Source organism: Lynx canadensis, chromosome D3 (genome assembly GCF_007474595.2).
Source record: "Lynx canadensis isolate LIC74 chromosome D3, mLynCan4.pri.v2, whole genome shotgun sequence".
In the NCBI taxonomy this organism is placed as follows: Eukaryota; Metazoa; Chordata; class Mammalia; order Carnivora; family Felidae; genus Lynx; species Lynx canadensis.
In genome coordinates, this window is record NC_044314.2 from 49,601,020 (window position 1) to 49,614,880 (window position 13,861).

Consider the following 13,861-nt stretch of genomic DNA (forward strand, 5'->3'; position numbering starts at 1 on the left):
TGGATAAAGGAAGATCGGTGAATATAGCAGCACAGCACAAACTGTGATGAACTTTTCTTGGGGTAAATGATTTTATTAAAAAAGAAAAGCGGGGGGAGGAAGAGAAGAGAAGAGAGAAGGGAAAAAAGATGGGAGTCTCTCTATGATAAGCAAAAGCAATTTAAGTGCCATGGGCACTGAGATCTATAAAACCTCTGACTCCTAGTTCTCCTGGTCTACGTTAGAAATACATATATATGGCAGCTCAGATAGAAACCTGCAACTAAAACTCTGGAAAGCACTTCAAAACTTCTTGCTTTTACTTGGGTTAATTTAACCATAAAAAATGATATAGATCTTAATTAAGAGGTTTGTAAAGTACTTACGTTTGTCATTCTGTTGACATTCAAATGTAATCTCCTCTAAAAACTATTCTTAGGTATCAGCTAACTAAACCGAACTGTTGGTTTAGATTATTGTACTACCAGATAAGATAAAATTTGAGATAATAGACTAGAGAGCAAGCGCAACCCCCTAGCTTAGAATGAGTCTACATACTGCTTTAACACTTACCCCTGAGGATGTCGGTTGTGTTGTAGGGGAAGTGTTTTTGCTGCAGTCATCTGAGTTAGAAGAGGTGGAAGTTGGAGTCATAGGAACAGAATTACTGCTACTACCTGCAAATCAAAATTAACCTCATAAACACACACATACTCTACTGTTCAAGCTAGCAGATGCTTTACAATCAAATAGCATTTTACTGTATTTACCAGAGCAAGCTTTTGACTTATTTATGTTCTTAGGTTTTCTTTTCCTGGTTTGAATTCCCTCTTTTTTCATAGCAAGCGGTCGAGGCACCTAAAAAAAAATGTTCAAATAGGCCTTAAGTTTAACATTATATGGAAGAAAACACAACTTTTAACTAAAGACTCAACATCGGTACTGAAAGCCCTCATTTATAAAAGAAGCTGGCATGAATTTCAGTCCAATTTTGATACATGCGCAACAGATTCCAACCTGGACAAAGGCTACACTTTCCCGATCAAATGCAGATTCCCTCAGAGAGAATGGGGTTATTTGCCAGGGAAAATTTATTCCCTCAACTCACTGTTTATTGTTTTAAACAGCTTCAATTACAGAGTAAAACCAAGAAGTACATATTTTTATTTCAAAGAGATCATGTGTTCTCTCTCTCCTACACATACAAGGTTAATATCCTTTTTAAGATTAATGTGTTTATAATATTTTGTGCTATGCTTAAAATGAGTAACAGAATGTTGCTAACTATAACTACCAAATATATTATTGCTCCTTTGCATAAAAGTACTTGCTGCATTCCCCAAATGTCAAAGATATAGTTATTGTGCATTTCTAGTTGGTTCCATGCCTTTTTTTCCTTTGAATATACAGTTTTTTAAAAAGGTTACTACCACGTTGTCGACTCTAAAATGCACATTTTTCACATTTTAGTATTTCTAAAATTGGGATGTCTTACAATGGATGTGTGTGACAGTTCAATTGGCAGTATTTTTTCTTACTAGTATATGAGATAATAGTTTATATTATAATTAATAACATCCTAAATTCAAAAACACGTACATAGGAAATCAGATTTTTCACTTTCATCCCCTCTCCTTGGCTGATTTTTTTCTTGACTAAAACCATGTACAAATAAGACCCTAAACACGTATACACATGAGCAGAATACGCGGCATACCCCATGGAGCTTCATGTAGAGTCCACAAGCATTGCACACAGGTTCGCCTTCAGCATTTCTGCGCCACAAAGTGGTGGTTGTGGTGTGGCAGTTGGCACAGGACAATCCAAGCCGCCGGGAGGAAGGCTAAAAAGTAGCACAAGACAGTAAGTGCACAGATATAAGTGATTTTATGTATATGCTATGTACAACCATGCAGCGTGTCCCTGTCATCAACAAGCATGTACTTTATTATAAATCAAAGGTCCCTTGGGAAAAGAATTTGAAGGGTAATTAGATTGACCTTTCTGGACCAAGAAACTGGAGTTTCAGGTGCAGTGCTCCATCCCACGTGTGTGTTTGGTTTGCTCCAGCATATTAGCGTAGATGATAGAATAACCAGAACGAAGTCACAATGTTGGCCAATAACTGTGCTCACTGTTGTCAGAGGTCTGAGATAGCAGTCATGAAATGCAATCACAAATCACAAATGCCTGCCAGTGTTCTTAAGTGGCTTTGTGCAGTCTCCACTTCACCTGGAAACTAGAGATAACCACGTCTATTTCTCAGATAAATCCAGAGAAACAACCCAAAAACTTTAGAAGGGCCTATATATGTTATACTGATAGGAACGGATCTTGGAAAGTGTACAATATTTTTATAAAGAAATATATTTTAATACATGTCTTATAATTATCACAGTTGACTGCTGAGCTTTTGTATTATTCATTTTACAAAGGATAAGCAAATTTTATGGCATTGTTTTAATGCTGGCATTACCTTACATACAGTGATAGGGATATATTTTCTTCACCCTATCAGTACAATACCCAACTTTTGTTCATACAAAGGATTAAATGGTATTATCAGAAAGGGCACTGTCATTCTGATTTCCATGTTCCCTTTATGCCTATAAAATATCTATAAAGGGAATTCATCTCGTCTAAATTATTATGTGTAAGTTATAAAGAGATTATTTAAGCTAGTAAAAGTTACTCTCCAAAATGCCAAAATCTAAATTTGTTATTGAATTACCTAGAGAAGCAACTAAAAAACAGTGCCATGACTTCAGTAAACAAGCTGTGAGGAAAAATCCAAGGACCAAAATAAGTTGAAAGTTAACAGAATTTGGGAAGTTAGCTACATAGATTAATTTCACAAAGGAATAGTTTTAAAGAATGTATAACAAAAATATGAATTGAGGGTGTACTGAATATTCAGAATGAAAGGACAGATTTTTCAAATCCTTTGCTGGCAAATTTAAAAGATAAAACTGAATTTTCCATTTACAATTCACATCCTATTGTATCACTTTCACATTATTCTTTATAGACAAGTCATAAAAACAAAGAGACACTGGTAGTAAGCCTCTTAGCGCTACAACATTTTTAAGAAGTCAGTGCTAAGAAAAAATAGATTTGACTTTTGGTTGAAGTGAATATGCTTGGCTGACAGGCAAACTATTTGGGGAATTGCTTTGCTAAAACAATAAAAAAAAACACAGAAAATCTTACGCATCGGGGTTTTTTTTCTTTTTTCTTTTATGGTTAAAATAAAATAATTTCCTAGGAGAGCACTGCTTTCTCTGTGTAAATGTGAAATCATTAAACAAAGGACAAGAAGGTTCATTTTATAAACAGGTCATTTATGACAGTTTCCAGTGGAATTTGAAGCCAACGTGAAGTAAACTTGTTATCAGAATTTGCCATTATAACAAAGAACTTTATGACTGTCAACTGCAAATCATAAGTGAAGCCAGTCTCCATAAACATGTGAAATGAAGGTGAATGGGTTATAAAAGTTCCTTGTAACAAATGATCTCAGTTATATTCATCACTGACAAGGAATTCAAGTTACACCATAAATCTCTTATTTTGCAATATATTACAAGTTCAAATTCACAGTGATTGGTTCTGTACTGCTGGCTAAACAAACTTGGGTTCAACATTCTGAGAACTAAGCTAGATCCATCAAAACCATAAATAAGAAACTCACGAGAACTAATTGATGAACACGCCCTTCCATTGGTATCATTTATAACCCATTTACAAAGCACAATGGCTGACCTTGGTCACTGCCAAAACACCTGCCACACAGAAGGAAAACTAACAGATTCAGAGATGTTAAAAACTCTTTTCTGCTAACAGTTATTTTTACCAGTAAGTATGCAAAATGGCACAATCTAAATATGGATGTTACTATATCAAATTTAGATTGCAACTAGAACCCAAAAGGCTACTATTCTATCAGTATTTCCTTCAATCTCAAGAAAATGTCGTCTTGCTGAACTCAGCTAGTATTCAGCTCAGTGTGCCTTTCAAAAAAAAAAAAAAATCAGTTTCACTGTTCATACACGGAAACAGGGAACTTCCCTGGAATATTTTCTGACCACTACTTTTTCTTTTTTGAATATGATGCGTAAGAAATGAAAACCATAGGGAGTCAGACGCTGAAGTTGAGGATGCCCTTTGAAGACGATTGTTAAGCTGCAGGAGGCTATATAACAAGTTTAAGGCACATACGCACGTTAAATTAACCTCAGCCACTTTATTTTAAATGCATTAAAAACAAAACAACCATAACATAAAACTAATTGCTTCTCTTTAAGGTGTCAGACTTCCATTGTGATGCAATTTCACCCTAATCTATTTAACACAAACAACATGTGTAGCATTTGTTCCTGCTAATTAGAGTATAACAATTAAATAAATTACTTGGATACTTAAGAAGTCTGGCATCTCACTGTAAAATATTTTACTTTAAAAGGTATTAAGAGCCTGAGTGCTTGGTTAAACAAATGTTAGCCTTACAGTGGGGCCTGTGAACATTTTCATTTATTCTCTCTAATCACTACGGCAGTAAATGCCCTCTCCTAAAACCACACCTAACAATAAGGGATTTTTCCCTGAAGAAAATCAGAATTCCCATAATTTAAAACGTAGTTAAAAATGTGTTTGGATTGGTGAAAATCCCCAACTTGAGAAGAACATGACTGCATTTTTCTCTCAAGTTCTATGTAGTTTTCTGAACAGCCAGATTTCAAAATAACTAAGGTTAAATTTTCATCAAACTCAAAGACAATCCAAAAGAGGGATGGAAATGGGGGCTAAAATCTGTCTCACTCCCAGAAGAGGTAGAAGGGACCCAAAGGTATAAGGAACAAAATCAAAGGAACCCAGGACGAGGCTGTGGGGAGTAAGGGAATGTGGATTTGCAGTTGTCATGTTCTATGGAGGGTGAGGGGGTATAAACGAGCACAGTTTTCCATAATAAAATCCAAACCACACCAAAGAGTACACAGAGAAAAAGATCTTCATCTGACCTGGGTCGGTATACTCAGAGGTTACAGTCATGACCAATTTCTTGTGTCTCCCTCCAAAATATTCTAGGGCATTTACAAGTACATCTAGATTTATATAAATATTGACTTTTGTATATTTTGAAAATGGTAGCTCCCTACACCTTCCCCCTCCCCCTTTTATAGACATCATTTCCTAGGTGTAAATGTGGGGAAAGGCTGTCTTCGTTCCCCAGACGCTGGTTTCTGGACGACCTCCACTCGGGCGCGCGCGGGCGAGCGCTCAAGTGGCCGAGGAAGGAAGGGGGACAGCTGGGTTCCCGCGCTCCGGCAGACCCTGGTGGCCCCGGGCCGCGCCGCACCTGTTCCCGCGGGGGGCGCCCGGGGCGAGCCGGAAGCGCCCGGGCTGCTGGAGGAGCGCCGCTCGGGGCCCGGCCGCAGGGGAGGGCGGCGCTCACACTCACCACGCGCTTCTGCGGCTTGATGAGGGGCCGACTGAGGCCATTCATCTTGCTGTAGAGGCCGCAGGCGTTGCACAGGTAGTGGCCGGTACCGTCCCGCCGCCACAGCGGCGTCTGGATGGAGCCGCAGTTCACGCACTCACGGCTTTCAGGCAGGTCCTCCAGCAGGTCTGCGACGAGAGCGGGGACAAGAGGCTGGGTGAGGTCGCGCTGCTCCCTGCCCTCCCCGGGCCCCCCCGGAAGACCCCCGGTACCCCTGGCCGCGTGCTGGCGACGCGCTGCCCGCCTCCCCGCCCGCGCCCTTCCCCACGGATCTTTCTGCTCCGCAGCCAAGCCAGGAGCCGGCTGTGGTCACTATTGCTCTGGTTCAGCATTTGTCCAATACTTCTGCAGCCCTGGGAGTGACCAGTAAAACCCCAGGAAAGGAGCAGGAGGATATGGTGCTGAAGGCTGAGTCCCAATCATCCTCCTTCTGTCTCCAAGGACCTCGGAATTGAGATGAGCTGTGGGGAAGTCACTTTGGGTCCCCTGACCCCTCCTTTTGGGCTGTTCCCAAGCGTTTCAAAACTGAAATCTATCTTAATTACAGTGTGCCACTTATCAAAACTGAGCAAGCCATACAATATCAACACGGATCACTGACCCCTGCAGCAACCCACAAATATCCTGGGACAGAGTAGGGCCCAAGTAATTTTTTTATTTCTATAAATCCCAAGTCACTTTTATTTAAAGTATTTACTATAACTGCCCCCTTCCTTTTCTTGAAAAAAAAAATAGACAAGTGAAATGAGAAATACTGTTCTTGAGCACTTTATCGATTAGAAAGTGACTCAGGTCTCCTAAGGGGAAAAAAAGACACCAACATTAACACACAGACATAAATGTTAAGTTTTATGTTCATGCCACAAGGACCGAACACTAAAACATTCTGACTTCCACGTGGGTCTAACTGCTTCTATCTGCAAAATTTCTACAAATGATTGCTATTTTACTGATTCAAACATTATTAAAACCATTTCAGTGCTAAATAAAACTGTTTCCTATTTTCCTACACTAAAACTTCAATTCATGCAATCGATCTAAATTGTGTTTATGTCATTTTGCTATTTGGGTGGTTTCTGGTGTTTACAACTAACCTAAACCTGTTCATAACCAAAAAAAAAAAAAAATCTTGAAAATAAATGATTGTAACATTTATTACGTCTGCTTAAATTGATTACCTATGAAAAAAATTGATTAACTATGAATGTATAAGTACCATCTAAAATGAGATATGTACAAAAGACAAATAAAATAAGATAGGTACTTATTAATTAAATAAGTACTTTTAAAATAGACTTCGTAAAAAATAAAAATATCCTTCTGTTTAGGGTTATTTATAGAGGATTTAAATGTCTGAATTTGGCTTTCTTTAAGAAGCATTTCTGAATCAATTTTTAAAATAAACAAACATTACATTTTAAAGTTTTATTTGAAGTTGTGTGCTAGCAAACCTTTCTATTCCTTCTCATTCCCAAGCAATTCACAGCTTGTTTCTACCACTCTACTTGTAAAGATATTTAAATGTGTCTTTGGCATGAATAGTTTTTAATTCCATTAATACTATTTACCCTACAAAACAAGTCTCCTTCCTCCTCAAGAAATAAGTTTAAAAGAAACTAGCATCCTACATAACTGGAGTTCAAAGTTGTCATGGGGATACAGCAACTTACAACACATCACAAAGATTTATTCTTCTCCGCCCTAAAAGCCACTATTGACTACGGTAATCAGTAAAATGCTCAGGACTTCAAGGACACTGAAGTTAAACAAGGTATTTGTCTTAGTTGTTGACTTTAAAATGTTACCTATCAGAGACCCTCTCGATAGAGGAGTGGGGCATTCCCTGGAGAACCCAGCCCTATGCCTGGCCTCCTTCCCCCAGGCTGGAAACAATAAAGACTCCCAGAAGACAGCGTGAACACTCCAGGTAAATCTCTTTAGTCATCTGAAAACCCAAAGACAAAACTTAAAGTCCACTTTGGATAAATAAAATTTCCAAAGTTTGTTTATTTTTAATTAAATCAAATCTACAGCTCCCATTTTCTCCCTACCGCTTACCCAGCAGCTACAATCCTTTGACTAAAATAAGAAAACTTTTTTTTTTAACAATTACAAAAATCTTGATTGTGCTAGACATTCATTCACCAGTTTCCCCATCTACCCTCACCCCCACAATTCATTATCGTCTCCCAATACGATGACTTGGGATCCCCGGGGGAGAAAAAGGCTGTGGGGAGAGGGGCACAGCCAGTGAATGCCGTCGCAGGACCCTGAAAATAATGGAACACAATTCGGGAGCTCAGGAGGGCGCTGGGCTCCAGGACTGTAGCACTGTGAGGACTCCCCCCAGGACTCCCTACCACCTACCCACCGTCAAAATCAGGGAGAGGTGTATGGAGCACGTTCCCAGAGGCCTCCACACTGTGTAGGTAGAAAGAGCTCAGCGCTAAGGTTTAGCCCTGCTGTCTGCCTAAATCTATTAAAGAGTGTCTTCAAAAATAGTCTGTTTAAAAAAAGAAAAAAATCGAAGCGGAGAGGCAGGGAATCTAGCTAGGAAGCTGGGAGGAGAGGTTTTGGAGGTCAAGGTTTCTCTAGCAAGAGAACACCTGGTGAAGACAACCGAAATTAGAGGTCTTTTGCCTCCCCCAACCCCAGACTGGCTGATTCTCAGTAGCTTCCTGACTTAAAAGACTCTATGCAGAAGCTGGGTGTTCCCAAGCCCTTCCTAGTTTTGGGTTGTTGTTAGTGAAAGTTAGTGAAAGGAGAAGCTAGGTTTAAAATGAAATTTGTAACTCGCCTACTACTGCACCTTACTGCCTCTGAAAAGCTTTTCTATACAAAATAAGTTTCTTTAAAACATCCAGTGACTCTGATTATGACTTTTGGGCTACTTCTCTTTCTGTCCTGTGAAATGCTGGAAGACTAGGGGAAGAGGGGCATGGAGACTACACTAAGGTGTGTCAGGAGAGAAGTAGAGCTGCAGGATCCAGCTCCCACTGCGTTGCCCCTACCCAACCCTACACACTCTTTTGGATTCCCCGCTGGATTCCCGACTGACAAAAGCCTCACCCTAACCACCACCCCCCTTCCCATGCTTTGAAGATTCCTCACCTCCCAGTCTCTCAGCTCCAGCCAGGGAGCCAGCCACAGGTTCCTGTGCCACAGAAAGGGTGACAGCGCTGTCTCAAGTCTATACTCAACAGGGCCCTCCCTACCCACTCTACACCACAGTGAAGACAAGTCTCCAGGGCCAGCTTCCCAGAGGAAAGCAGAGGGAATTTTGAGACCAGAGTCTTAGAAGAGGTAGAGAAAGAGTGGGAGGGCTTGTTACCAAATAACCCATTGCCCCCTCCCAGTGTTACCAGGAGGGCTTTTCAAGTCAGATCCTTCACTTTCAGGCCACTGCCATTTCCAGTGTGTCTTTTGAGTACAAGGTTGGCAATTCCTCAGTTGATCCTAACTAAGTAGGGGCCCCAGAAGACTTGTCCCAAAACCGAGCACTGAGGCTCCCAGGAAAAGCCCAGACCTAGGGTGTGAGGACACCAGTTAGGATAATTTAAGCTGACATGCCTCCTGCCTCTTTGCCACCTCAGTGACTCCCACACCTCGCCTCAAACAAACAACAGCCCCCCCTACCCCAAAAAAAGTTTTGTCTTAGGAGTCTGTCAGTTTATCAAACGGGTTAAACACAAAGCGAGAGACCTGTAAAAGCACCACAAAGTACCCAGAACACTGCAGCAGCTGAGAACAGAAGCCAGAGTGGTCAGGCCAGGTTAACACAGTTCATAACCTCCTCTGCTTGAGCAGAAAAAATGGGGTGTTTCCAGGTATTTTTACAACTCTGTTTTCCCAGTTCACCCAAAATTGCCCCCAGACATTGGAATGAAAGTATGGGTGGCATGGAAAACTGGTGAAAAATCGGTAGGCTGAACTCTGGAGGAAAAACAGATGTGGGAGTGCCAGGATCCCTGGGTCCCAGCCTGGCAGGGGCAGACAGGGGCAGCAGCCCCAGACACCACGGCCCAGGTGATGTCCAACCAAAGGGCCTCTCTACCAGCTTTCCCTCGGGATAGTCAGAAGGCTGACCAGCCCAGGTATCCCCCTCTTTTCTCCCTCCCACTGAAGGGGAAGCCAACTTGGTCCTTAGGTCCTTTTCCACTGTGGGGCTCTTAAATACTCTCCTTGAGGAAAACACAATTCCTCCCCTCTGGAAAGCTGAACTGGGTGAGACTGTGTTTTAGGAGAGGGTGAATCAAGGGCCCAACACTCCCCTAAACTTACCCACCCCAGTAGAGTCTCATTCTCCCATTTAGGCAAATTAGGGTCTGTGACAGATCTCAGGCCCTGTCAGTTCCTTCCCTGGCTTTTTTTCTCCAATTGCCCACCCCATTCACTGTTAAAGTCCCTCGAGCTTCTCCAAGGCACTGAGATGAATACGCGCACCTTGTCTCCTTCGTGGAAAGGAACTGAAACAATCCGCAAAATAGAAGCACTTCATCAACACTGCCAGACTCTGGGTGGCCCTGCCAAAGTTCTGCAAATCCGGCCTGGGGCCAGGCGGACCTCTAGGCACCCAGACAGAAGAGCTCTAAAAACAAGGCCCAAGTCAACCAGCTGCTCCACACCCTCCCACAGGCCCCAGCGCTTCAGGCCTCCGGGCTGCGGCGCGCCTCTTACCTGCACTGGGGCCCCGCGGGACCGGGAGCGGGGCTCCGGCACGGCTCTGCAGGCTGTGCAGGACTGGGGTCTCGAAAGGTCCTGCGGGCCAGGCGGGAGTCAGCGGCGCACCCACGTAGGGCGAGTAGGGGTTCGGGTGGTGGTGATGGTGATGGTGGTAGGTCCCGTTCAGCGGCCGCGCGGCCGACAGCGAGCTGTACTGGTGCTCGCGGCCGCCCATGGCCGCCAGGCTGCCGCCGCCGCCGCCGCCCACGCCGCCAGCGCCACCGCCACCCGCCGCCGCGTAGCCCCCGGGGTCCCGAGCCGCGCCGTTGGCCACGGGCGGGCTGGGCGAGTAGGGGAAGCGCGCAGAGACGTGCGCTGCTGCCGAGCCGGCGCTGCCGGGCCCTGCGGCCCCACCGCCGGCCGCGCCGCCCGCGCTGCCGTACGGGGGGCTGTCGGCCGAGGCCTGAGGCCAGCCGGGGTGCGCGCCGGCGCCGCCCGCGTGGTTGGCGGGCCCGCTGCCCGCCCCCTGCAGGTACGGCAGGCCCGGTAGCATGGAGCCTACGCGGGTGGTGGGCACGTAGACTGGGGAGCTGGCCGCGGCCGCGGCCGCTGCGGCGGCGGCTGCCGAGTGCACGAAGCCGCCGGGCGCGCCGTCGTAAGCGGCCGGCCCCTGGCTGGAGAGGGCGGCGAGGGTCTGGTACATCTCCTCGGGCTGCTCGGGGGCGAAGGGGCTCAGCTTGGCGCCGCGGCTGGACCACAGCAGCTTGCTGGCTGTCGCGGCCTGGTCGAGGTCAGTGAAGAGCAGTAGGTCCTCCCAGCTCGACAGGGCGCTCCCGGGGCCTGCGACCCCGGGCGCCGAAGGTCCGTGGGGAGCCCCGAAGGGATGCGAGGCGTATGGGCTGAGCAGCAGCGAGCGGGCCGGGGGTCCCGCCGCTGCCTCCGTATCGAGCTGAGGCGTCCTGCAGTTGCTGGCGCCGCCGGGGCCACGCTCCCCACCCCGGGAGCAGCAGGAGGAGGAAGAAGAGGAGATGGGGGAAGGCGGCGTGGAGGGCTCCCGCGCTGGAAAGGCTCCGGAGTCGCTGGCGTCGGCAGCCGCGGCCCCGAAGCGCTTCGGCAGGCACCAGCCGCCGTCAGTCAAGGCCATCCACGGTCCGGCGCCTCTCCAAGCTAACTTCTAGTTCCTGAGGCGGGGTGAGGGGAGGCAGGGACGGGAGGAGAAATCAAAAAGGGTTACAAACGCGCAGGCCACACATCTCACTCCACTGCCTTTTCTAGCTAATGAGATTTCTCAAACATCCCGTTTCTGCCCTGGGCGCGGGGTTTGGGGAAGGAGAGGGGAACGGAGCCTGGGCAGTCTCCGCCGGGTCCTCCCAGGACCGGGATATCCGCCCTCCCTTGCCTGCACCACTTGGGTCCCCTCGTCCTCCCGCCCACCCTCTCCGCAGCATCCTTCATCTGCGGCGCGCTAGATCCCAGGGGTGACGAGAAGCCTGGCGGAGGTTTCCCTTCCGCCCCAAAGTGGTTCCCTCTCGGCCGATGACACACAAAAGAACTTTTAAAGTAGTTGTGCTAGTCGGCGCTGCCTTGTCCCGCCTCGCTACACGTGCCCCTAGCCCGGAGTGCCTCAGTGTGAGGTCTACCCGCGTGAAAATCGTTAGCGTAAGGAAGGCAACCTGTCCCCGAAAACGAAACCGCCGCGTTCTCCCACACTGACTTTCCCAGAGCTTCCCCGACTACGCTTGATGGGACGCAGTGCGAGCTCCAGAGAGAAGCGCAATTCAGCCCAGGGAAGGTGGGGCGCCGGGGCGGAGACGACAGTCTCTGACCTTCCGGGCCCAGGCACTGCTGGCTGCCCGCGGGGCCCGAGTCTCACGCCCAACACTAGTCCCCGTGGCGCCGCACACCTTAGACACGGCTCGAGTTTGCACCACCAGCGCGTGCGCTCACGCCGGCTGAGCCACCCCCTCCCACCCTGTGGTCATCCCCAAACGCGGAAAGGCCAGACCGTTCCGGAATCGGACGTAGCGGGGTGGAGCGGAGCACAGAGGAGGGGGAAATGCAGGGTTGGGGGGGGGGGGTGCGTGTGAGACCGCCCCGGAGCCGAGGCCACCCCAAAGGGGAGAGCAGGAAGAAAGACGGGGAGACTCGGAGGGAGTGGGGAAGGGAGGCGAACTGCAGCCGGGAGGGCCTCCTCGGAGCTACTTTTCCAAATCGCTTCGTCTCATCGGAGATAACCATACTAAAATTAATGCCCACACACAGACCCGGGCCAGATAGCAAGAAAGAAGTCTCTCTGCTCGCCTGACTGCCGGCTCCCGCCCCTTTGCGCCAGATAACTCGGAGATAAGGCTGTGCGCAGATAAGCGCTTCAGGGAGAGGAAGAGACAGCAGAAGTTGGTCCGCGGTGTCCCAGGAACCTGGGAGCCGCTACAGTCGGCCGCGACAGAAGGAAGACACCCTCAGAGCCGACCGCGGCCCGCAGAGGGCCGGAGAGTCCGGGGCTGAAGGGCCCGTTACGGGTGGGGGGTAGGGAGAGGAAAGAGGGGAGCCCGAGCAAGAGAGGAAGCAGCCGAACCTCGGGTGCGCGCTGCGCATGGAGAACCGCCACCGCGGAGACCGCTCTTGAGCGCGGAGAGAGGCTGAGGGCGCCGGCAGGCAAGCGCGAGTCCGGGGTCTGCCCGGCGCTGCTGGTGAATAAAAAGGAGAGAGGAGGCGCCTCTTACTGCTCTGCCGGAAAACTGCAGCCTGCGCTCCTGATTGGACTCACCGAGCCTTAAACAAACAGCGCTCGCCGAAGGGTGCCAGGCTGTGGGTCGGAACTGCGCTGCGCGAGCAGCTGGGCGCTGGAGGTGAAGAGGCGGAGGAGGAGGAGGAGGGAGTGAGGGGAGGAGAGAAAAGAGGGTGGGGAGGGGACCGCGGGCGGCGGGGGGAGGGGAACGCGCCGCCAGGGCAGACAATGAGCGCCGCTCAGCCTTCGGTTGTGGGCCGAGCCCAGAGTACCTTCCCGGGAGTGGGGGCGAGCCCTTCGAGGGGGCGCAGAGCCCTGGGACGCCCGGGGAGGGGCGGAGGTGGAGGAACGCTTGACCTGGCTGGCGACCCACACCCATCCGGCGGCGCAGCACTTTCCTCCGCCCCCAGTTACACACGCACTCACGGGGGCGGGTGGGGGGAGCAGTGGCTGTGCAAAGCCCCGCGCTGCCACCGCGGCGGGAGGGATGCGCCAGCTTTCGGGTCAACGTGCCCCCCAGAATGAGGGGGAAAGTGCTTTGCTCTTTGGGCCTGCCCCGTTCTTCTGTCCACGTTAGAAGAGTTTTTGTTGTTCTGCAGCTGTATGGGACTGACCTTAAACTTTCCCCGACCTCTTCTCGAGACCCTGGGGCTCGGGTCGTGGTGGCCACCGGGGATCGAGGATCCAAATATATGGAAAAGAAGGAACTCCAGTGCCCAGCTTCTTATCTCTACCCTGCTTTTTAGAAACAGACTATAAATTCCCAGGAGGTTTCGGGAGTTCACGTCTGCACTCACCAGCTAACCTTTGGGAAAAACCTTTTGATTCGGGGTCCTGGTGTACTTAAAGGCTAGTCCCTGAAGGTGCGCGTGATGGAAAAAAGGGCTTCCACCCCAGTCGCGCCCCAAGATGCTCTCCAAGTTTTGGTGTCCCGTTTGCTCTGAGCTTATCCTGGAGAATTTCAGGTAAGTCTTGGATAAGTCATTGGAAAGGGG

The 13,861-nt window shown here is 48.3% G+C and overlaps 1 protein-coding gene and 1 long non-coding RNA gene across 2 annotated transcripts in view; one reads left to right on the forward strand and one right to left on the reverse strand.

The window, feature by feature from the left end:
* Positions 1–12,978, reverse strand: part of GATA6 (GATA binding protein 6) — a 32,254-nt gene extending 19,276 nt beyond the window's left edge. The window contains exons 1-6 of the mRNA XM_030336443.2: positions 12,714–12,978; positions 10,154–11,319; positions 5,438–5,604; positions 1,697–1,822; positions 750–837; positions 553–656 (exon numbers count right to left, since the gene is read on the reverse strand). Of these exons, the coding sequence (XP_030192303.1) occupies positions 553–656; positions 750–837; positions 1,697–1,822; positions 5,438–5,604; positions 10,154–11,282 (1,614 nt within the window). The 5' untranslated portion in view covers positions 11,283–11,319; positions 12,714–12,978. The remainder of the gene's footprint in view (positions 1–552; positions 657–749; positions 838–1,696; positions 1,823–5,437; positions 5,605–10,153; positions 11,320–12,713) is intronic.
* A 334-nt stretch (positions 12,979–13,312) lies between these two features.
* The window catches only part of LOC115528362, a 39,144-nt gene continuing 38,595 nt past the window's right edge, over positions 13,313–13,861 (forward strand). Inside the window, exon 1 of the long non-coding RNA XR_004344303.1 lies at positions 13,313–13,831. This is a non-coding gene — a long non-coding RNA (uncharacterized LOC115528362). The remainder of the gene's footprint in view (positions 13,832–13,861) is intronic.